At 40.4% G+C, this 24,555-nt stretch overlaps 2 protein-coding genes and 1 long non-coding RNA gene across 3 annotated transcripts; 1 reads left to right on the top strand and 2 right to left on the bottom strand.

The window, feature by feature from the left end:
* The first annotated feature begins 596 nt into the window (after positions 1-596).
* rabgef1 (RAB guanine nucleotide exchange factor (GEF) 1) lies at positions 597-10,661 on the top strand. Its single transcript, XM_031308066.2, has 9 exons — positions 597-693; positions 2,331-2,516; positions 3,297-3,496; positions 3,807-3,973; positions 5,393-5,474; positions 5,645-5,777; positions 7,207-7,298; positions 7,812-8,068; positions 9,696-10,661. The coding sequence occupies exons 2-9, from the start codon at positions 2,335-2,337 to the stop codon at positions 10,107-10,109; spliced, it is 1,527 nt and encodes a 508-aa protein (XP_031163926.1). The 5' UTR covers positions 597-693; positions 2,331-2,334; the 3' UTR covers positions 10,110-10,661.
* Positions 10,662-10,753: 92 nt separating this feature from the next.
* On the bottom strand, positions 10,754-11,084 carry LOC116055999. The gene is made up of 2 exons (XR_004106455.1): positions 10,978-11,084; positions 10,754-10,906 (listed from the first exon to the last, which is right to left on the bottom strand). It is a non-coding gene; the product is annotated as an uncharacterized LOC116055999 (long non-coding RNA).
* Positions 11,085-16,444: 5,360 nt separating this feature from the next.
* On the bottom strand, positions 16,445-24,555 carry LOC116055981 (G protein-activated inward rectifier potassium channel 2-like). The gene is made up of 3 exons (XM_031308076.2): positions 24,299-24,555; positions 18,904-19,824; positions 16,445-17,653 (listed from the first exon to the last, which is right to left on the bottom strand). The coding sequence occupies exons 2-3, from the start codon at positions 19,799-19,801 to the stop codon at positions 17,301-17,303; spliced, it is 1,251 nt and encodes a 416-aa protein (XP_031163936.1). The 5' UTR covers positions 19,802-19,824; positions 24,299-24,555; the 3' UTR covers positions 16,445-17,300.

Here is a 24,555-nt window from a genome sequence, read left to right as displayed (position 1 = left end):
CTGTCCTGATCTGGTCCTGATACTAAATTAAGCTAATGCTAGCTTATATCAGGTAAAGTATTAAAAAAAAAAATCTAATCTAAGTAATAATACATGAAGATGCTGAAAATGATGTTGCTATGTAGCTATGCTACTCCTACTTTTGGACCAATGGAAAAAGTTTTCATCCAAGGAACCGCCCACAACTTCAAGGGAATATATTGGTGAAACTGAGAAATGTTTGGGACTGTAAAATGTAGAACCAACCACGAGGGGACTACATCTTGCAGTCCGCTGTCATGTCATTTCGTTATTAAATCTTTTTGTTAATCATTGGACAAAGCCTCTCCTTTCTCAAATTTAAAAAACGCAACACTTTGTAACAAAGCAAACTTGCTTAAAATAGGCTTAAAATTCAGCGAGAAAGTATGATATTAATTGTAGATAGACATCATGCCTCCATACTTATATGCATTAGGAGCATAGACTGTATATTATTAGTTAATATTAACAGTCTATGATTAGGAGGCACGGCTACTCCGTCCCAATATGGCAGCCGCGTCGACGTATCGCCCGATTGAACAGCAGCGGAATTTGGCCAATGGCCAGAGTCAACACGTCATTGGCCTCACCCTCATGGTTCCGTCATCTCACTCTCATACCAGGAGCGAAGAGGACTGTAGGCTGCTCCTGATCGGTGAAAACATATTACAGGTGAGTAAAGCAGCACTGCAGGTACATGACATGTTGAATCAAACATTAATGATAAGTTGTAATAAATATGGTCTTAGCTAACGTTAACGTTACTCCCCTGTTATAGCTACGTAAAATACCGCAGCATGTTTAGCTACGTTAACTGACCTCCAGACTGGCGACATAAGCGTTATATAATAAACAATAAACATAAAAACACCAAAGCTGCCAGAGTCTGTGTGAGATTTATTTTTGTTATTACAGGGCAGTGGTGAAAGAGGTACTCAGATACTTTACTTAAGTAAAGGTAGAAATACAATAAAGTATAGGTAACGACTCATGCAAATTGAGCTCCTTTCACAGTGTTATGTTACGTTATTATAGAAAATAAGCCTATATTATTTTGTTTTTATCACTAACAAATACATGTTAGAGCATTTTAATGTTGTAGTTCATCAATATGGAGCTAATTGTATACTACTGGGTAGATAAGTAGCTAGTATACTGCATCAAGATGGTGAGAAACGAACTTTCGATTCCTCTGCGTCTAGTATATGTGAAGAAATTGACAAATAAAGCTGACTATGTTTTTTCATGTTATGTCAAATTGTACTTAAGTACAGTACTTGAGAAAATGTACTTAGTTACTTTCAGTGGTGGAAGAAGTACTCAGATATTTACCTTTGACTCTGGTTTTTTGTTGCTCTAATGTACACAGAAATAAACAGAAATAGACAGAAATGGACAGTGGTGGAAAGTAACTAAGTACATTTTGAGGTACTTGTACTTTACTTAAGTATTTCCATTTCATGCTACTTCATACTTCTACTCCATAACATCTCAGAGGGAAATATTTAACTTGTTACTACATTACATTTATTTAACATCTTTAGTTACTTTACTAATCAAGAATTTTGCATAAAACCATAAAGAGTTATATGAATTACCAACAGTTAATACAAGCACAGCTGAAACAATTAGTCAATTAACTGATTAAGAAATTAACAACTATTTTGATGATAATTTACGTCATAAAAACATTTCATGGTTCCAGCTTTACAAATAATCAGATTAGCTGTTTTTCCTTTTGATATAATGTTAATAATGTTAATGTATTAGTAATAATGTTGAGGTTTGGACTGCTGGTTGGACAAAACAAACAGTGTGAAGGTGACTTTGAATACATCCTCCAAAGTGTAATATTATAATCATAAATGCACTCTGTAGAGACGTGTAGTAGGGCTGTGCAATTAATCAAAATTTAATCGTGATTATGATTTCTTCTCCCAATGATCACAAAAATAGAATAATCGAGAAAAACAATTATTTAGCTCATTACGTTTTGCAAGTAAACTCTTATTTTCTCTTGTGTTCTGAATGAAAACATAAAGTTTATATAGGAAAAGTATTTTTAAGGCAAATTTCACAGTTGTATGTGTTTTTTTACTGTTGATTTAACTTTTTTAAGTTCAATAATTGCAACATCTTTCCAGAAGTCAACGAGTAATCGTGTTAAATTATCGTGATTTCAATATTGACCGAAATAATCGTGATTATATTTTTTCCCATAATTGAGCAGCCCTAACGAGTAGGCTACAGCAGTGCATGCAAATACACTAATAAATTAGATTATGATTTATTCCTTTCCGGTTGTCTAGCATCATGAGTCAGCGGACGGAGCGCCGGGGGGGGATACACGTGGACCAGTCGGACCTGCTGTGCAATAAGGGATGCGGTTATTATGGCAACGCGGCATGGCAGGGCCTGTGCTCAAAGTGCTGGAGGGAGGAGTACCAGCGGGTACGACAGAAACAGATCCAGGACGACTGGGCCTTGGCAGAAAAGTAAGACCTTCTGCTGCTTCATTACCAACAACAACAACTTCACCTCCTGGGTTAAAACATTTACATTTGCCCTTCCTGTATGCAAATTTGCATTTCCTAGGATAGCAAAGGAATATGTTGCACTACTCTGCCTCTGATTGGCTAGTACTCGTTGTCGTTGTTGGTTAGATTGATTAGGTTAAGGCATGAGGAGTAGGGTTGGGTACCGAAACCTACGCAACCGGTAGGAATCGGACCGGATTAGCAAAAATTTTGGTTCCTCATTTCGGTTCCACTTAATGTGTCGACTGAAATATTTTCCTTCTGTCGCTCCGAAACGGACGTAACAATATCACACTTTCTCTGTAATTTACCGTTAGCGAGCTACCGTAAATGTAGGCTACTTTTAAAATGCCATATTTTCCCTCTGGGCTCACCAAAACGGACGTAAAGGTATATTAACCATTCACTGCACGTGATCGCTAGTAAACATATTACGTCTTTGATGTCATTTTTCAGTTTTTCAAGAATCGGTTTAGGAATCGGAATAGTTTTAAAAGTACCGGTTCGGCATCGGAATCATAAAAATCCAAACAATACCCAACCCTAATGAGGAGTGGGATTAGTTAGGGTTAGGGTAAGAATCCCAGAGTGAGCCAATCAGAGGCAGAATAAGGCAGGACCTTCTTTCGCCATCCTAGGAAACGCAAATTTGCTTCCTGCATATAGTACAGTGAGTTTTCCTCCATATTCCCCTGCTGATTGCTGGTATTTGCTCTGTTAAAATGTCCTCTGCTCCAGGTTGCAGCGGGAGGAGGAGGCCGCATATGCCAGTAGTCAGGGACCACAGACACAGTCCACAGCGGCACAACCACAGCCGGGGCACGCCTCTCTGGGACCCTTCTCCAAGTTTGAGGAGAAGAAGACCAACGAGAAGACACGGAAAGTGACCACGGTTAAGAAGTTCTTCAGCCCTTCGTCACGCACTGCTACTAAGAAAGGTACGACATTAGGAGCAACTGGATACACCTACCGGTCTGTTTTACTTTCCGACTGTTTTTTTTTGCCGAACTCACAGCTTCATGCTTTGCTTGTTTAGGCTAGCCTGAAATATTTAAGATTAGCTGCTCAAAATTAAAGAATACCACTACCAGCACCTCTAAAGCTCACTTATTAACATATTACATCCAATCGTTTGTTTAATCTGTACACAAATGTCACAAAAATGTGGTTTTGGTGGAGTTTCAGTCTGAAACTATCTCTTGTTGTCACACACATTAAGTTTTTCTAACTCTGGTTCTTCCTCATCAGAAAACCAAGAGGGCAAGACACCCAGTCCATCAATTAGCCGCCACGCCAGCTTCGAGACAGACCAAGTGTCCAAGGACTTTACGGACTTCTTGAAAAACCTCCAGAAGCCCGGCCGGGAAATCCATAAGCAGTGCAGAGCCTTCATTGTCAACATGTCAAACAAAAAGGTCTGATTGATTGATTCATAGATTGATTGATTGATTCATAGATTGATTGAAATTTATTTTGAACATGTTAAAGAATCAGAAAGGTTCCTATAGAAAATAATATTGCACAAAAATAGAAAGCATATCGAGATACATATACACAGGCGGCGATACTGTGGGTGCTCCGGAGTTCGAGCACCCACGTGTGCCAGACTGCCAGTAGGCTACATTCATTTAAAATTAAACATTGCAGTTGGTGCTAAGTGGAGCGTCTGTCATAGTGTGATTGGTTATGTCGCTGTCAGTCCCCTGCTCCATATCCTATCCACCATTAGGGTTGGCTATCGTTTGGATTTTTACGATTCTGATGCCGAACCGGTACTTTTAAAACGATTCTGATTCCTAAACCGATTCTTGAAAAACTGAAAAAGTGTAATATGTTTACTAGCGATCACGTGCAGTGAATGGTTAATATGCCTTTACGTCCGTTTTGGTGAGCCCTGAGGGAAAATATGGCATTTTAAAAGTAGCCTACATTTACGGTAGCTCACTAACGGTAAATTACAGAGAAAGTGTGATATTGTTACGTCCGTTTCGGAGCGACAGAAGGAAAATATTTCAGTCGACACATTAAGTGGAACCGAAATGAGGAACCGAAATTTGCGTTCTAATCCGGTCCGATTCCTACCGGTTGCGTAGGAACCAGTTCCATAGTGGTTTCGGTACCCAACCCTTTCCACCGATCACAGCGTCTCTCGGATGACAACGCATCTTTAGTGACCCCCCCTCCATCCCCCCACTATACAGTGCGTGCATGTGCATTAGGTAATCAGAGAGAGCTAAAATGGACAGATTTGTTATTAAAAAAGCAAAACCTAATGATGCAAGTGCATCAACGACATCCACCACCAGTGCAGAGAGTTCCACCAGTGCAGACAGGTGGCATTGATTCTTAATTTCCCATCTCCAATCCTATCTGTATTTGTTAGAAGTGGCGCTGTCCTGAGTTACTTTACGTCTTTATTATCGAATTAATAGGCGTGTGTGTTCGTGTCGGCCACTGTCCATTTCCTAAGGTTCTGAAATACAAACATTTTTGGACTACTTTTTTTTTTAAAGGGTGTGCGCCCGTGAGCGCCCACGGAGGGAAACATAAATCGGCGCCTAGTACCTATATGACTAACACAATGTGTCACAATGCCCACAAAAGAATGTGGGAAGAAGTACTACACCCCTTCTCCATTAATCCTTGTTAGTTAGTTAGTTAGTTGACAAGCTTCCTCAGTCATTTTTTTTTTTTTAAACTTACAAATATATAATTATATATAAGTATCTTACATAATACAATTTATTTCTGATTTGACATCTAGTGTCATAATAACACTCTTTATAATAATAGGTTTAGTGTTAGGTTCATGACCTTCCAACTTGTGTTGTCAGGATCTGGGTGCTGATGAGCTGTCGGAGTGCGTTCAGGATTTCTACCAAAACTTGGCCGACCGCTTGACGGGTCACTTTAAAGGTTGGTTTAGAGAACTTTCTCACCCGTAACATTTAATTATTTCCACTAATACGTTTTCAATATATCGGAGTATGCAGCCACCACTTGATGGCAGCACAAGCAAGTTTTCCCCCCTAGCTCCAGCCCATTAGCTCTAGACTAATGTGGTCTGATAACTCTTTGTTCACCAGGTTCGTCAGAGTCTGTGGAGCAGGTGATGGACCAGGTGGAAAAGTACATAATGACTCGTCTGTATAAGAGTGTATTCTGTCCAGAAACCACTGACGATGAGAAGAAGGACTTGGCCACACAGAGCAGGATAAGGTGGGCAGTGGTGTTTTCATTATAATAATAATAATATACAGAAACGTTCAAAAGTGTGTAATCTTCTGCCCCAAAAGCTTGATTGGGTCCAGTCAGATGTCTGAGAGGACTACTCTATATGTTTGAATGGTCTTTGATGCTTTCAGGTTGTAGAAAGTCCTCTTTACAAATAGATGTTATTTAATTTTGTACATGGGGCACAAAACACCGTACAATGGTTCAACCAAGACAACTGAAAGGGCAGAAAGAGACAAAGATCCCTCTGAGCGACAGTTGAATAAGAAGAGAAGAAATCAGCAGTCATTGGTAAAAGAAACGGGAAGTTAGCATCAAAATGTGTGCAGATTTAAATGGGAACAGCTTCCTGTTTCAGTGTCAAGTGCACAATAAATGCAGCCTATAACAAGCTGGAGTAAACAGGCAACATGTTGCTTTAGCAAAGCTCTTCTTCAAACTTCACAAGAGGAACAGAAGGTTGGTCTAGGGTTAGCACTGTGGGAATATCAGCTGAACATACTACAGACTGACCCATCACAGTTTAAACATCTCCAAGCTAACCACTGAGTAGACTGCAGAGGGCCCAAAGAAAAACACAACAACTCAATATTTAGAGCCACGTTGCACCGTTGGGCTTCAATAATGATTGAGGGTAACTTATGCTTTTCTGGACTGAAAAACAAATTCAACATCCAAGTTCCAACAGTATTCTCCCATCATGCAACACTGTCTGTTTTTGTGTGTGTGTGTGTGTGTGTGTGTGTGTGTGTGTGTGTGTGTATGTGTGTGTGTGTGTGTGTGTGTGTGTGTGTGTGTGTGTGTGTGTGTGTGTGTGTGTGTGTGTGTGTGTGTGTGTATCTCTGGCAACCGAGAGATAGGAGGATACAAAAAGTTCACACTCTGCAATCTGAAAGGTGTTTTAAAGCCGCTGATGGCAGCTCGTTATATTCTGACAGATATTCATGAGCCTCTCGGGCTTCTCTCAGTGCTGCAAACTGATTTACATTTCTATTTCTGTGCTTGTTTGCTTACATATATGCCTGTACTGATAAAAATGAGCCATTATTGAAGGAAGAAGAAAAACATATATTTATAAACAGCTGATTTATAAATGTAACTGAAATGTAAATTGGGAGTTATAACTAGATGTGGAACAATACACACATTCAGATTCAATTGCATTGGAAGTGGAAGCGTGGGTTTCTAAGCATCACTGCACAATGCTTGCAGTCTGTGAAAAAAACGTCTGTCTGCGTCTGTCAGATTACACAACAGCCACTTTTAGCACCGTTCTCCATGTTTTCCATAGTGGCAGCTGCTGACTGCATGTGTTTGTTTGTCATCCAGGGGGGAAGTTACTGGGAAAGAAAATGTGTATCATGTGCACACACAAAAAAAGGCTTACTGCATTGATTCTTTTTCTGTCTTGCAGGGCATTACACTGGGTGACCATCCAGATGCTGTGCGTGTCTATGGATGAAGAAATCCCTGAAGTCTCTGAGAACGTGGTCAAAGCAATAACAGGTTAGAGTTTGTGCTTGAACGTCCAGCGTGACAGCATCTAATAAGTCCAACTGAAATTTAATTTCATGTGTTTAACTATAATTTAATATAATAAAAAACTATTGACAATGCATTTTTATAATAAAAAAAATAAATAAAAAAAAAATCATTCATATTATTTGCCTGCAAAAAAAGGATGACTAATCCCGAAAACCCTAAAAAAGGTTTTAGGCACATAATAATTTTCTTCATCAAGTCATCCTTTTAATCTGTAAAATGTCAGTTTTTAATAGAGCTTAAGTTCTTCAAATTCCTTGTTTTGTCTGACCAACAGTCCAAAACACACATGTATTAAATTTCCTATCATAGAGGACGAAGAAAACCAATTAATATTTACACTTGAGCAGCTGGAACCAGTGGTTTTTTTTTTTTGGCACTTTTGCTTAAACTAATACTAAAAGTTTTTTGTTTAGAAGTGACAGATGACACGTGAGTCCGTCCAACCCCTGACTTTGTACCTTTTGTCTTTTCCAGATATCATTGAGATGGACTCAAAGAGGGTTCCTCGGGACAAACTTGGGTGCATCACGCACTGCAGTAAACAGATCTTCAGTGCCATCAGGACCACCAAGAACGAGCCGGCCTCAGCTGACGACTTTCTCCCCGCTCTCATTTACATCGTGCTCAAAGCTAACCCTCCTCGACTTCAGTCCAACATCCAGTACATCACCCGCTTCTGTAACCCCAGCAGGCTGATGAGCGGAGAGGATGGATACTACTTCACCAACCTGGTCCGTTTTTTTCCTTTTTCTATCTTCTACCTTCTTTAATTCTTGTCAGGGCCTTTGAGCTGTAGGCCTCTAGTTTCACCAGTGGTAAAAGAAGTATTCCCTCTCTTAAAGGACAAATCCGGCGCAAAATGAACCTAGGGGTTAATAACACATGTGTACTGAGTCAACCGTTTTCTGGGATATGTTTTCATTTTAATCGAATGTGACCAGTTTTAGTGCAAATAGGCGCCATCTTGGGAAAACAGTCACGATCAGTCTAACGACGAACGGCGTGTTTGAGCTATGTTACTGGTTACTGGTTGCACGGCGTTCGTCGTTCGACTGATCGTGACTGTTTTCCCAAGATGGCGCCTGGCTGTATACTCGAACGGAACTGTCTTTATAAACTATCTTTTTAATAAACGGTCTGTACACTTACAAAGTTCTCAATGCTTCGGTTTACATGCAGGGACCCTCATTATGCTACCGTGGAAGTGTGGTGCTATTTTGAGCCTTGTTAGTGGTATTGAAATAGCGATTTCCTTTTACTTTATCCCTGCCTCGACGACTAGCGTTATAAGCTAATTAGCGGAATGAAAACATGTCCCAGAGAACGGCCGACTCGGTACACACGTGTTAGTAACCCCTAGGTTCATTTTGCGTCGGATTTGTCCTTTAAGTAAAAGTACTAACAACACACTGTAAAAGTACTCCACTACAAGTTAAAGTCCTGTATTCAAAACCTTACTTAAGTAAAAGTATGTATTACCAGCTAAATTGTGCAGAAAAGTGTTCCCTGTCAGTGTGTTCCTCTTCTATCTGATGTTTCTGGATTAATATTCCTGCTGCATTCATGTGTATGTTGCATTTTACTGCTGTAAATGTTTACGTTTTAATAGTTTAATCTACAGCAATGCATCATATTTCATAAGATCATCATATGTTTGTAGCGCCGATGTCCTCTGAGAGCCACGTATCTCTAAAAAGTTTTAAACATGAACACAATGCATTTTCCAGCTGATCCAAGAGGCTTTTTTAAAACTTTATTTAGCTTAGAAGTAGGAGAATTTCAGTTAAGCTAATCGCCACTGGCTCAAGCCTAATTTGAACGAATAGATATGCTATTAAATCTTCTTGTGTAACTCTCCACCAGAAATCACATACTGTACAAACTAGGGATGTCCTGATCGGAAAGTATCGGAGCCGACGTGGGCATTTTTGAACTGATCGGGGATCGGCAGTCACCCCGATCACCTTACGCTGATCATTTACGTCAGTAAAATCTACACCATTCTAAGTAGAAGTTGATTTTATATGTGAGTTTTACAAAAATGCTAGCTACACATAGTAAAATGCATTAGGCTGAAGACATCTTTTTAGTTAGTTACTTATTTTTATAAATAAAAAAAACGGGTAAGCTCTAGTTATCTAGGCAAATACAAGTATCGGATCGGGACTCGGTATCAGCAGATATTCAACATCGGGGGCCAAAAAAGCTGATCGGGACATCCGTAGTACAAAGTATTCCTTTAATATTGAGACCATCTGGCTCCACATGACTCCGGTTGATGTAAACTTGCTCTTTGAGTCTCAGCCATCATTTAATGTTGGTGTTTCTCCTGTGTTTTTGCTGTTTTTGTTTTTTTAGTGCTGTGCAGTGGCCTTTATTGAGAAGTTGGACGCCCAGTCTCTCAACCTTTCCCCAGAGGAATTTGAGCGCTACATGTCAGGCCAATCCTCACCGCGATGCAACAGCTCGGAGGGCGACTGGGCCCACGCCGACCCGGCACCAACCGCCACCAACCCGGTCCTGGCTCAGCTCAATCACAACCTGGAGGTGCTGTCGGGCCTCAGCAGCCGGCAGGAGTCGCTGATGGAGGCCGCTCACATCCTGCAGGCCGACCTCCTCTCCTGGCCCCAGAGCGTGCAGCGGGAGGTCAACGGCATCCTGGAAAAATACCCGCTAGAGGTTCTGTCTCGCACCGTTTCCGCCATCGATGCCAACAACGTGGACAATGACAACCTGCCACCGCCCCTCACGCCCCAGGTGTTTGCTGGGTAGTGGGAGTCAAAGGGAGGGAAAACATTTTACAAACAGCGACGGTACTCCTGCTTTGAAAAGGCAGCTTTTTGATTTTGATGGTAACATCCCATACGCACTAATCTGCTGAATAGTTTGGAGCTTCTTCTGCACTTTAAACTGTGTGAACTTATTGTCAGTTAGCAAGCTAGTTAGCTTGGAGAGCTTATTTTTCCTGTCTTCAGTAACTCTTTATTAAACGAAGCAACGCACAGGCCTGGGAGCATGGTAGCTTGCTAGCACGTTAGCAGCTACGACGCATGCATACACTTTGCCACTTTCTGGGGTGACCGGGTCTTTATGGTTATCGGATCGTCTGTAAAGCTCTCCGCTGCTACTGCTGCTCTTTCATCACAGTCGCTTATTGACACTGTTTTAGTAACCAGTTTATGGTTTGTCTGAAAAAACAATAGCAAGTATAATCTGCTGCATATTGGTGCGTCTGTTTAGGGCCAGTTGGACTTTTTTTCCTTTTTAATCATTTTTCTACCTTTTTATATTACCCCCCCCTTTTAAATGTACTTTTTTTTTTTTTACTTTTCCCATTTTTTCCATTTCTTTCCCTTTTAATTTATTTTCCACTTTAATTTATTGTCCTTTTATTTAAGTCTTTTTTTCCCCCCCTTTTTTAATAGTTTTTTTCCGTTTTCTTTTTTACTAAAATTTTGTCTGACTTTTATCGCAACACTGTCCCACTTCTTGCTGTGTGTAATATTTTGTGTAATATTTTTCTGCTGTAACACATTCAGAAGAAACGCACAGAACCACACTGGAACATACTGTATTTCTCATCATCATCGAGAGGCCTTTCAGTTTTTATTTTCATAAACACACTGTTTTAACATTGAACTGTGTTTTTTGAATTCACTGTATTTTGGCAGGCTTTTGCATTTTCACCTATCTAATGAATGAAACTATTAATAATGTATTTTAAGTATTTAAGATTTATTTTGTCATTGTGCGATGTACTACTGTATAATATTGGGTGTAAAACATGCTGCTGGTGTCTGATTGCCTGTTGAAACACTGCTGCCAAACGACTGCTTTTGTTTTTGTGTTGATTCATTGGCTTGAAAATCTTTTTAGTATTTTTATTCAGTGACTAGCATTGAATTAAAAGCAGACAAAAGCCTGTAAAAGGATTTATTACTGTAATATTTACTCACCAGGGCACCGTTTGCCATGTGTGGTTTAACTCATCCTGACTAACGATGTCAGCTAGCTAACCTGTTAATTCTTAAAGCTAACTTGGTTCAAGGTTGGTTGGGATAAGGCTCCGTTTCCCTGGTTACGCCTGAGGGTTTGACAAATACCAGGAACAATCATTCCCATCCCATAAGGTTCTTATGCAATGCAAACGTTGGTCACTGCTCCAGGGAATAGAACGGACCTTAGATACGACTTGCCCACCGCCACCCTTAGCAACCGGAGACACTGCTCGTAGAACCCTTCAGGTCAGCTGACGGTACGAGCTAGAAAGCTAACGCTATGCTAGCAAGATTCAAAGTCAGTAACATTGTGCACAGTATGTTTAACAACAAGACAAGCTTGCTATCCAACCATGTCATTGTCCCCAAAACAATATAACAACTTTTACGAACAATTTTATCTGCGATGTGCAGCTAGCTAACGTTACTGTCGGCCGCAGACTATTTCTACGATTATTTTCCAGGCCCTATGTTCCCACATTTCCTTTTTCATAAATTTGTATCAGTTTTTATCCCCCTAACCCTAACCCTAAAAAATATTGTGGGAGGATAGGGCTTAAATTGAAGGGAAATGTAGGAACCCAAGACCTAATTTATTAAAATGTCCTAGAAATGTGGGAACATAGGGCCTAATTTTAAGAAAACTTTTAGAAATGTGGGAACATAGGGCTGTGGGACCATTGGGTTGTGGGAACTTAGGGCTGTGGGACCATTGGGCTGTGGGAACATAGGGCTGTGGGAACTTAGGGCTGTGGGAACATAGGGCTGTGGGAACTTAGGGCTGTGGGACCATTGGGCTGTGGGACCATAGGGCTGTGGGACCATTGGGCTGTGGGAACATAGGGCTGTGGGAACATAGGGCTGTGGGAACATAGGGCTGTGGGAACATAGGGCTGTGGGAACATAGGGCTGTGGGACCATTGGGCTGTGGGAACATAGGGCTGTGGGAACATAGGGCTGTGGGAACTTAGGGCTGTGGGACCATTGGGCTGTGGGAACATAGGGCTGTTGGAACTTAGGGCTGTGGGACCATTGGGCTGTGGGAACATAGGGCTGTGGGAACTTAGGGCTGTGGGAACATAGGGCTGTGGGACCATTGGGCTGGCCCCCCTGAAGTAACCTGAACAGTGAACAGGATGTGAGGTAACGCTGGGAAACAAAGTCAGTTCAGAGGGGCAGTGTAACTTACTTCTTGCAGCTTGTGTGCACCATGAGTAGAAAGAGTCAAAAATCATCAGCTCTTATACTGTATAATTAAAATTATATTGTTATAATTGGGGCTGGATGCCACAGGCAGGGTGGGGAAGTCAGGAAGTATTTATGGGATTTGTTGACAATTGGAAAATATAAAACATATTCTGAAATGTGATATAAAAAAACTAACAAAAGCTCCCATAAAGCAGATTTATGAAAAACTAATTTTAACTTAAAAATCTAAATGTTTAAATCCAAGTGTTTTTTTGTGTTTATCATACCATAACAGTTCATCCATTAATGACAAATCTAGTTCAAACTGTTCTTAATTTAATGAATGTTTGAATGTTTTCTGGTAGCCTATTATCTGGTCTGGAAACAGGTTAGAAACTGGGCTTAACTGTACTTTAAACTGAAGATCTTCAAATGGACCACAGTGAACAAAAAGTTAAACTTGATTGAGTGACTGAAAATTATATAAATGATATAAACTGTTTTTTTCATTTGAGTGAAATAAAGAAGACAGAGAAATAAAACAAATGGTTTTTTTTGCTGACTGTTGGGAGGAGGTGGGTTCATCCTGGAGACAGTGGTCTTCTTCAGGGGTCGCAGTGTTGGAAGAAGTATTCAGATCCTTTACTGCAGTAAAGGTACTAATACCACACTGTAGAAACACTCTGTTACAAGTAAAGGCCCTGCAGTAAACATGTCACTTATATATTAATTATAGTCAGGAAAATGTATAAAAGTATTAAAATGTCCCCTGTGACTGTTATACTATATTCTATCATTAGATTATTATTACTCGTGTTAATGTAAAAGCAGAATTTTACTGTTGGAGTTGGTTGAGCTGGAGCTCATTATAAAACTATTACAAATGATTACTGTATTTTCATTATGGATTCATCTGCTGATTATTTTCTCCATTAATCGATTGATTGGTTTGTGTAAATAGTGAGAAATGGCGTCACAATTACCCAGAGTTCAAAGTGACACCTTCACAATGTTTGTTTTGTCCAATTAACAGAACATTATTACTAATAAATTAACGTTATTAACATTATACAAAGCAACAGCAGCAAATCTGAAATTTATAAAGCTGGAAATCAATGATATATCATGTATATTCTCTTTCCTCTACAAGAGTTTTGTATGTTGTTGTTTTTTTGTCAATAAAAAAAAAGAAGAAAGAAAAAAAAAAAGGAGTGAGCATCGAGGAGCTATAGCCGAGGATACAAGAGAAGCCGTGCAGCTGAAGGAGTTGCTAACTCTGCCCATACAGCTGACAAATTCATGTGATGCTTCAGAGGAAAGGACGTCTCATTTCTCTAAAACACATTTGCTTGTTGCCTCTCGACTCCGATGATTTCCTCGCCTCTCTCCTGGGCCTCCTCGGTGGGAGGGACTAAGACGCGAGGTAGGGAGGCAAGTGGAGGAGTCGGGGATGCAATTTAAGAGCTATGGGACGTGTCTTCGGCCGACGATCCACTTCCCCGGGTGCTGCAGGAAATTCCTCCGAATGCATGTCTTTTCGCTGATGTCCATTTCCTTCCTCTTTCTTTGTGTTGGCATTTTAAACTCTGGTGGATTTCTGAGGACTATGGTTAACTGCTCCTCAGATCTCTGCAGGGTAAATCCAGACAGCTAGCTAGACTATCTGTCCAATCTGAGTTTTCTGTTGCACGACTAAAACAACTTTTGAACGTACACGTTCCACCAAAACAAGTTCCTTTCCGAGGCTATTTTGCAGAGGCAACGTGGCTCCGTCCGGCATTAAGCATCGCCCGTGACAACTGTGATTGGTTTAAAGAAATGTCAATAAACCAGAACACGTTTCTCTCCCATCCCAGAATGCTGTGTGGACTCGCCAGACCCTCCTCTGCTGCGCTGTGGAGGAAGGTCTGGCAAAGTGAGACTAGAGTAGCCTAAATACTGTGAGGGGTAATTTGGGGAATGTGGAGCAGGTGAGCAGGTGGAAAATCTGAGGACAACTGCTGGATGGATGGAGAATGACATGGGCCTGGGGGAAGTGAGGAGTGGCTGAAAAAGAGGGAGCGAGAGGCAGACTGAGTGAAATAAAAACAACGTGACAGTTACATGTTACAGATGTAGCACAGCTGGCACAGCTTGAGCCACAAAAGGCTTTAATCACATTTTCTCCCCATATACAGTAGCAGCCTACTCACTGCTGGAATGCAAGTAAGTACAGTTACTCAAGTACTTAAGTAGCCAACAAATTACTAGGTACTTGAACTTTACTTGAGTATTTTCTTTTCAAGCAACTTTCTACTTCTACTAGACTACATCTCAACAACATTTCAACATTCCAGCTTCAGCAAATGTGACAATTTTCTGCTCTTCCTTTTAATTTGGTTTTAATTTCTTTTTAATTATTTTGAGTCTTGGTTTTTTGTTTTCTGCATTTTGCTTTTAATATTCTAATTATTAGGGCTGTGTATTGGCAAGAATCTGGTGATACGATACGTATCACAATACATGGGTCATGATTCAATATACTGCAATATATTTCGATACTGTGCGTAAGGCGATATATTGGGATTTTGTTAAAGTATAATTTTAGAAAAAGTAATATTTCTTCTAGCAAAAAGTCAGGCACTGCTAGGCACTGTTAGGCGAGAACACTAGTGGTGCGTCTCAGCAGCCATCTAGCGGTAGAGGGTTTAAACACAACATAAACGTGAACCACTGTCTTACATGAATATTTTTGCATGTAAACAAAATTAAAATGAAAAGAAAAAGTTTTTGAAAATCGATTGCAAAATAAAATATCGCGATACTCAAGTGTATCGATTTTTTCTTACACCCCTATTAATTACATTTTCCTTGATAACAATTACATACCTGTACTTAAGTAAAAATTTTAACGCATGACTTTTACTTGTAGAGTATTTTTACAAAGCGGTATTAGTACTTTTACTTAGGATCTGAATACTTCCTCCTAACCAAGAGCTGTAAACAGGCTTTGTTGTGTAAATTCCCCTTTAAGATCAGCAAAGCAACTTAAAGCTGTGTCTAACCTGCTCAACAGGTTTCCTATAATGTTTTATCCTATAATGTTTTTTGTATCATATTTGTAAAGATGAGTGGCGTGTGGATCTTCTGTGGCAGGAAGATTCGGACCTCTTTTTATCTCCAGCAAGGCTACACCACAGATACATTCTGGGATAGGAGGAAAAAAAAACGCTCTGGGTTATTTGCATTTCTTTAAACGATCAGAATCGTCTTGGGCGGCTCTAAGATCCGGACGCACCGACGGCGGCTCTGCAAAATAGTCTCGGGTGGATCATTTGGACCCCGCAAAATAAATATAAATGAAGTTAACTGTTCACACAATACAGTAAGGTGAGCTATTTAAATTAGCTGATACATGGTTAAACCTCATTTGCTCTTATCAGCGTATCGCCGCATGTACCACAGCAATCCCACCGATCGGTCCCAAAACGTCCCAGTTAGAGAGTAAATGACGTGAACATATTCTTTGTAAATCTTTACAATCATTCCCTGAAAAAGCCAAGCAGGCCTGCCTTGTTGCACGATCAAAATTTTCTTAAAAACTTGCCATGAAGTTTGTTTATTGTTTCCTGAAGCGAACAGAGTTTAAGAACGGAAACGACATCACGCATGAGTCACGCACAGGATGTCAGGCAATTATTCTGAAAATGTACTTCCGTTGATCCAGACTAATCTAATACTGTCATATAATATTGTAAAATATCAGTCACAGGAGATTTCACTGCAGAACGAGTACTTTGATAATTTAAGTACATTATGCTGAAAAAACTTCTTTGGACTTTGTACTTGTACTTTTCTTTTCAGGATTTTGAAAGTAAAGGATCTCATTACTTCTTCCACCACTGAAAAACATATTAAAATGCAACAATCACTTAGAAAAAGTCTCATCAAGTGCATAATATGCAATTTATTGTTTACTTATTTCTGATACTGTTAGGTGAAATGCAAGGGATTTCTGGAGACTGACACAGCGACTAACTTTCTCCTCCAATGTGCAAAAGTGAAGAGATGCAGTTTTTAAAGGGCCATTGTCTGAAGTCACCCAGCTGTAAATGGCAAGGAATGACTTCTAAAGGAAATTGAGTAGTACTACCTTAAACAAACATTTATCATGGGAAAGTATTTGTTATTGGTTTAAACTAGTGTTTGCATCCATTGAGATAAATGTGTTCCTTATGACACTACAGTATATACACAATACAATATAAATTCACTGCAGATAATGTTAATACATGCTAATATATTTCTGAAAAACCAAATAATGAAAGCTGTATACATATTGTAAGGCAGAGAATATACAGAACTAACCTAAAAGAATAAGTATCAAACATCCGTCAAATATTCACACCACAACAAAACAAAGAATTCAAAACATTTTATAGTATATACAAAAATACTTATGCAAATGTCCCTAAGGATATTTTTATAGAAAAAATAATAGGAATCTCATCAGGAGGACATCACATTATATTTGAAACATGCACTTCCCGCAGAGGGCTTTCAGTTCAGCGGTAGGCCACATGTCTAGATGTTTTGTTGTTTTGGGGGGTAACTGTGAAATCACTGAGAAAAAAAACAGTTCTTGATGCAGGGATACTTGGTCTACTGTGCTCATTGGTCCTTGTTTTAGTACCTCAAACTCTCACCTGTGCTCCGCAAGCATGTGTGTTACACGTACAGACGTACACCACACAATATTTTCATAAGGAGCCAAAACTTGCTCTCTTTCTTTCCTCTATCACACTTTGGACTCATTCTCTAGGTTGGCAATGTCCCCATTCCTCTCAGTCTGCTGGATCCTCTCCTGGTTGTCCAGGCTGGTCTTGGTCTCCTGATCCTCCTGCATCGCCTCTGGCAGCCCCTGCTGGCTCAGCTTACTGGCCAGTGACCAGGTGAGGGGCAAGCGGGTGCGGTTGGCCATATCAGCAAGCTCTCTGGCACTGCAGGCGGGTGTGTTAGTTTCGTAGATATCGTGGAAGCTGTTGTAGTCCACCTCGTAGAAGCCATCCTCCAGCGTCAGGACTGGTGTGAAGCGGTAGCCCCACTTGATCTCACTGCCGATGTATGAACTCCTCGCCTGGCACGTCATGCCTGGAGACACAACGCAACATTTAAGGATCAAAAGTTGTGGAATATAGATTGAAAGGAGCTGTGTGTAGGATTAAGTGGCATCTAGTGGTGAGGTTGCAGATTGCAATCAATCTAGTCTTGCATTAGCAGACCTTACTCCACAGTGCTATGGAGTAAGGTCTGGCTACACCACAGATACATTGTGGGATAGGAGAAGAAAAAAAACCGCTCTGGGTTGTTTGCATTTCTTTAAACCAATCACAATCGTCTTGGGCGGTGCTAAACTCCGGACACAGAGACGGTGGTTCTGCAAAATAGTCTCGGGAAGAGACTTGTTTTGGTGGAACATTTACACCCCGCAAAAGAAAACGCCTCATACAATATTAAATGAAGTTAACTGTTCACACAATACAGTAAGGTGAGCTACTTAAATTAGCTGGATACATGGTTAAACTGCATTTGCTCTTATCAGTGTGTACTTCGTCTATAGCAATCCCACCAATTGGTCCAAAAACACCCCAGTTAGAGAGTAAATGCCATAAATATATTCTTTGTAAATCTTTACAATGAATAATGTTTCCCGAAGAGAACACAACGCCGCGATTATCCTGGAAATGAACTGTCATTGATCCCGGCTACAATCAATCCAATAGTTGTTAAACTATTATAATTACAAGTGTGAACATCATGGTGGTGCTTCAGGAAATGTCAGAGGATAACCACAAGTACATATTCATCCCTCTGATCACCAAAGTCTGTATAAAGTTTCATGGCAATTCATTTAATAGTTGTTGAGATGTTAAAGTGGTGGATCAACTGACAGATCGACACTGCCATTCCTCGAGCCATACCGCTGGCGTCACTAAAAATATAAAATAAAATAAAAACTGTCTTGGCAGAAGGCCGCCCACCAAGAGTCAGGTTCTGTTCAAGGTTTCTGTCTGTTGAAAAGAAGTTTTTCCTCGCTGCTGTTGCACCAAATGCTTGCTCTTTTGGGGAATTGTTGGGTCTCTGTAAATTATAGTGTGGTCTAGACCTACTCTATCTGTAAAGTGTCCTGAGACAATGTCTGTTATAATTCAACACTATAAATAAAATTGAATTGGATTGAAAAAAAGACAGTATGACTTATTGATATGGGTTGTATATGAGTGTTCATGAGGGCTGAAACGTACTGTGCAACACTGTAAAATCCACTGAATAACAATTACTGCACACATTATTCTAATCAATGCATAATAACATCACGAATACAACATCTGACGACTCACCTGTGGCCTCCACCATCCCCTCCAGAATCACAACAATCTCCAGCTCGTCCTTGGCCAGGTGGGCTTGTGAGATCTCCCAGAAGGGGCTGTCCTGGTTTATCTCATGGCAGATGATGAGCGGTGACACCAGGAAGAGCCTGTCATCTCCTGTGTTGTAACCCACATTTATGTCCGTCTGGTTCAGAGGGATGAACTCCCCTTCCTTGGTCTGCTTCGACTTGATAAGCTTGGCCCTGATCGAAGCCTCTACGATGTGTGAGTTTCGGAGGTCTCCGACTCTGAACATCAGGCACAGCCGTCCATCTCTCATTGAGATGACCGCATTGGTGGAAAACACAAGTGTCTCAGCTCGCTTCTTGGGCTGTGAGATCTTAACAAACATGCAACCCACCATGAAGGCGTTGACGATAGATCCCAGCACCGACTGAATTAAAAGCAGAAGGATCCCCTCTGGACATTTGTCCGTGATGACTCTGTACCCATAACCGATGGTGGTCTCTGTCTCAATGGAGAACAGAAAAGCTGTTACAAACCCATTAAGGTTATTGACACATGGAGTCCATGTGTTGTCTGCTAAATGTTCCAGATCACCCCGAAGGTATGCAATAAGCCACCACATGAAGCCGAAGAAGAGCCACGTCACGGTGTACACCAATACAAATATGAACAGGTTGAGCCCCCATTTGAGATCTACCAGCGTGGTGAAAATGTCCGTCAGATAGCGGTACTTCTCCGTAACATTCCCGTGATGGACGTTGCACTTCCCGTCTTTCCGGACGTACCGCTGGATCTTCTTTGCCCGGTCCCTTTCTGCCAGCTGTTTAGGCAGGTCCTCACGGGCCTGCTTTGGCAACTTAGGCTGTTTGATGATGGAGGGGCTCTCCACATCCTGCTCCATGTGGTTTCTAGGTGGATTCAAGCCTTTAAGAGAAGAAACATGGTGGTAATTAGTAAATAGTTCAATTGTTGTGCTGTTGTTTCAGGCTTTGATTTAGAGAGTATTGTACCCAAGCACTGTAGGCCAAGTATAAATTGCTCGTGAATGATGTTTATAACACTGTGCATATTATTTTAAAATACTGTTCATTTTTATTCATTATATTGATGCATATTGTATTTACCCAGAGGAGGTTAAATATGGATGACATATTCAGTTCTGTTCTTATAACAGCATTATTTAGCCTATGTTGTTAGCTAAATCAGCCATGAGCTGTGTGTGTGCCTGCAACACCTTATCATGAACGGGCTCGTATGATATGGTACAAAAATGTATACACACCAATGAGGGGACTGCTGGCTGGCCACCTGACGCCAGCTACACAGCTACGTGAGCTGTCGTTTCAGAGGCCGTTGCTAGTTGAGTTTAGCCGACAAAAAGTGAGCGTCATGCTGCGACAACAGTTAAGTTTAGGCACCAAAACGCCTAGTCAAGTTTAGGAAATACTCGTGGTTTGGATTAAAAACACTCCCGGAGAATAAACATGCGTTTCCTGGGTGAAAGTCTTTTGTTTTTCCCCGAAAGCGAACTCTTCTTCCTGGCTTAAAAGCGTTGTGTTCGCTGTCCACGGCGTTCTTATACAGCAGCAGTCAATATGGGCCATACAGCAATAAATACATTGAATAGATACGAATTACAGTGCTTCACTTTTCATAGCTGTATGTATGAATGGGTTGTGAGAACAGCCTGGTGTCCAGGGCAGTCCAGTGACCAAACTGTATGTCTATTACCAAAATAAAACCACTCAACTGGGAATATTGGCCTGTGGTGTCTCTCCATAACACAACGCAAGATCACATCTGTTACATGTGCATGTCAGAACATGTTCAGTCCAGTCGGACCACACCAGTGGAAAAATAAATAATAAAATAAATCCAACAACTATGTGAAATACAGTATAATAGTTATGTGCTGCCTCTGCAAATCTCCTTTACTATCCACATTGCCTAAGCCCCCATCAGTGTTTTTTTTTTTACCACTGGAACAAATGGCTGTGTGGAAGCTGGTCTGCTCTCCATTCACAGGAGAATATTGTGAGCATGAGCAGCATTGGTTTCCATGGCAACGCACAGCTCAGTCTACCCAAGTGCTCACAAAATAGCAGGAATGTACTGGATGAGGCCACGCAGCGTTGGATAACATTTGTCTGTTTCATCTTGTTTCAGAGGCCTGAGGAGGAACAATGTACTCGTATCTGCTTTGTGTCATTCATGTAACATCTGTTTTTTTTTTTTTATAGCTCTAACAGATATGTGAATAGACACATAATTTATACATGTTTGTTTAGAGCATGTTTGTTATGATGGTACTGACAGTAAAGAAACTATAAAAGCCAATATAATCAGCAGCATAGCATTTATTTGTTACTATAATTTTGTAGTCAACTCTTTTTTAAGGCCCCATATTAAGCTCATTTTCAGGTCATACTTGTATTTTGGTCTTCTACTAAAACATGTTTACATGCTTTAATGTCCAAAAAATGCTTTATTTTTCTCATACTGTCTGTCTGAATATACCTGTATTCACCCTCTGTCTGAAACGCTCTGTTTTAGCACCTGTCTCTTTAAGCCCCCTCCAGAAAAAGTCGAGTCTGCTCTGATTGGTCAGCGTTTTTGGATCTTCTGGATCCAGACTAGTCTCTGCAGCGTCATTGCAGCCGGGGAATGACTGTAAGGGCACTTTCTACCTATATATAGTTTAGTTGTGACATTACAACTGTACAGAAGTCCTGACGGGTTGTGTGCATTTCTTCGTGGATTGAGCATTTTGTATTCATCGCCAGGCCAAACCTATCTCCACAGTGCTGTGGAGTAATGTCTGGCTACACCACACATACATTCCTGGATAGGAGAAAAAAACGCTCTGGGTTGTTTGCATTTCTTTAAACCAATCACAATCGTCTTGGGCGGCGCTGAGCTCCGGACGTAGCGACAGTGGCTCTGCAAAATAGTCTTGAGAAGGAACTTGTTTTGGTGGAACATTTGCACCCCGCAAAATAAAACGCCACATACAATATTAAATGAAGTTAACTTTCCACACAATACAGTAAGGTGAGCTACTTAAATTAGCTGGATACATGGTTAAACCTCATTATCTCTTACCATTGTATCGCTGTGTGTACTTCATCCACAGTAATCCCACCAATCGTTCCTAAAATGTCCCAGTTAGAGAGCAAATGCCGTAAACATATTCTTTGTAAATCTTAACAATCAAGTAGAAGTGAACAGAGTTTGAGAGCAGCAGCACACAGAGAGTGGAAGGTTCTCTTAATTATCCTGGAAATGTACTTTTACTGATCCAGACTAAGCGTTTGGATACTTTCATAGTATTTATGTAGCACCTCAATCTACAATATGGGACTTTTAAAGCTGTTTTAGTTGATATAGGCTGTATTAACAGCAGTTCCTCTCAGCCACATGATAGGTTTTAGCACGCTTCATCCCATTGTTTTGGTTTTACGGCCCATAGTTTTACTCTTTTGGTTCACTCTCACCGCTCTCATTGGATCACAGCAGGCAGCTTTTTAGAAAAGACTTTACGCTACCTGCATTGAAAAAGGCACACAGTTAGAGACGAGCTGGTGAACAAAGTGGAGCATTTAACAGCTAAAGAGCCAGATATTTCCCTCAGGAAGATCTGCCAGATGTCCGTTACTTTCCTCTTTCTTTGCGTTGGCATTCTTAACTGCGGTGGATTTACGAGGACTATGGTTACAGATCTCTGCAGAGTAAATCCAGAATCCCAGAATGCTGTGTGAACTAGCCAGACCTTCCTCCACAGTGCTGTGGAGGAAGGTCTGGCAATGCGAGACTAGTGAATACCAAAAACAGAGCGAATATTGGATTTACATTTGCTGGGTAGTAAGAAACATGATTTCAAACGAATGCTAATGTCACTCTGTTATTGATCATCATATCCTGATGGGACCGGTTTATATTGGTCCGTAGACATAACAGGGTGGAACATTTTGAGCTAATTAAAGCCACAGCTCTGTGAGTCATCCAGATTTAGCTAGCTAACCTTCGACACATAAACTTTTACAACTATATCAAATATGATTTGAAATTCTTTTGATCGCACCAATTTTCTTCAGAATTTAGCCTAACAGGTTGTAATTTTACGAATATTACAACCAGATTAACATCATGAAACATGATGTTACATGTCAAACACACAAGACATAAGTGAAAGTCTATGCTCACCCACTTTGCTCCTTTGAGTAACCTCCCAAACAAATGATGTCACTTCCTGAAAATGGTCTCAATGGAATTTTTTTTTTGTTTGGTAAGTCGAGAACTACAAACTATCATGGAGGAAAATTACTTTAGGGACATACAGTAAATGATGAAAATGGCAAACACATAACTATAGTTATTCCTAATACATATTTAGTAGAAAGTTTAAAATGTAAGTTTAAAAATAATAATTTAAGAATACTTTGAGCATTTTATAAGTGTATGGCTTATAGTTCTTGTAGAAGTGGACTGGGGGCCGTAGTAAAATCGAGCACATGTACCAACAAAAAGGTAAAGTAAGAAAAAGTATAAATTGTTTTTTATGTGCATTTAATTCTATATGATAAAGAAGACCTTAATCTATAAATGTATCTTTTTTATAGCTATACATAGCATATGACACAAAGAAAATATTCATGGGGACAGAAATGTTGCTGCGAATGAACCAACTTGAAAAAAATGGTGATGAGGCTGTTTTAATCTTATATCTGATATATAGGCCACTTTTCTTTTTTTTTTTAATATAAACCTGAATTAGCTGGTTGGAGGATAACTAGCTAACACAGTGACTGTCGAAAGAAAGCCACCTGCGTTTTGGGATTGTCCTGCATATGATAAGCATAGTAACTTTTTATTATTATTTTAGAGCAAGGCTCGGCTAAATAATGTGGGATGCTGGGCTCAGGTGCAGAAAGCGAGAGCAAGAGATGTCCTGTTGTCATGGAGACGGAGGTGATCCAGATAATAATAATAGCTTGATCTATTATTATTATTATTATTTATTTTTTTTAAATGCCAGTAAGCAGTATAGCCTACGGCTCGTTTGTGGGGTCCTCCTGCGGGGATGTGAGGCCGCGGGCCTGCAGGCTCCTACAGCCGGAACATTTTCTCTCTTCAACACCTTCCAGGTTTTTCCTTCCTCAATCTAACCGACTGCTTTCCCCTCCACCGTGTCAACAGGAAGAAGAAGAAAAAAAAAAAACAGCCATCTATAATTAATATTCATATCTACGTGCGTGTTTTCTTAATCATTCTTAATTAATCTCTAATTCGGCGTTCACTGTTATGTAACTCCCCCCTCCCCTCCCCTCCCCTCCCCCTATATAACAGATGATTACATTTAACAAGCTACCAGGAAAAGGAAGGAAAGGTGCATTCATACCTTGTGTAGCAGATTCACTCCCCGAGTCATTCTTAAAGCCGTTTTGGTCCCATGAAAAGAAATGTCCCTTCTGAGGTTTTCAGGTTGTGATTATCAAGTCGCTCTTTCTGCGAAAACCGACTGAATATAGCCACTAATTCCCTCTTTCCTCCATCCTCAACACAGAAAAGGCATCGGCTGTCAGCCTCCACCCACAGAGAGAGAGAGAGAGAGAGAGAGAGAGAGAGAGAGAGAGAGAGAGAGAGAGAGAGAGGCGG

The sequence above is a fragment of the Sander lucioperca genome, chromosome 13 (assembly GCF_008315115.2).
Source record: "Sander lucioperca isolate FBNREF2018 chromosome 13, SLUC_FBN_1.2, whole genome shotgun sequence".
In the NCBI taxonomy this organism is placed as follows: Eukaryota; Metazoa; Chordata; class Actinopteri; order Perciformes; family Percidae; genus Sander; species Sander lucioperca.
The sequence above is the reverse complement of the archived record's forward strand: the minus strand, read 5'-3'. Positions and strand labels throughout refer to the sequence as shown.

Coding starts and splice junctions, on each gene's coding strand:
- rabgef1 (XM_031308066.2), top strand. CDS start 2,335: ATGAGTCAGCGGACGGAGCGCCGGGGGGGGATACACGTGGACCAGTCG. Junction 2,517..3,296: donor GACTGGGCCTTGGCAGAAAA/GTAAGACCTTCT, acceptor CCTCTGCTCCAG/GTTGCAGCGGGAGGAGGAGG. Junction 3,497..3,806: donor ACGCACTGCTACTAAGAAAG/GTACGACATTAG, acceptor CTTCCTCATCAG/AAAACCAAGAGGGCAAGACA.
- LOC116055981 (XM_031308076.2), bottom strand. CDS start 19,801: ATGGAGCAGGATGTGGAGAGCCCCTCCATCATCAAACAGCCTAAGTTG. Junction 17,654..18,903: donor GGGGATGGTGGAGGCCACAG/GTGAGTCGTCAG, acceptor TTGTGTCTCCAG/GCATGACGTGCCAGGCGAGG.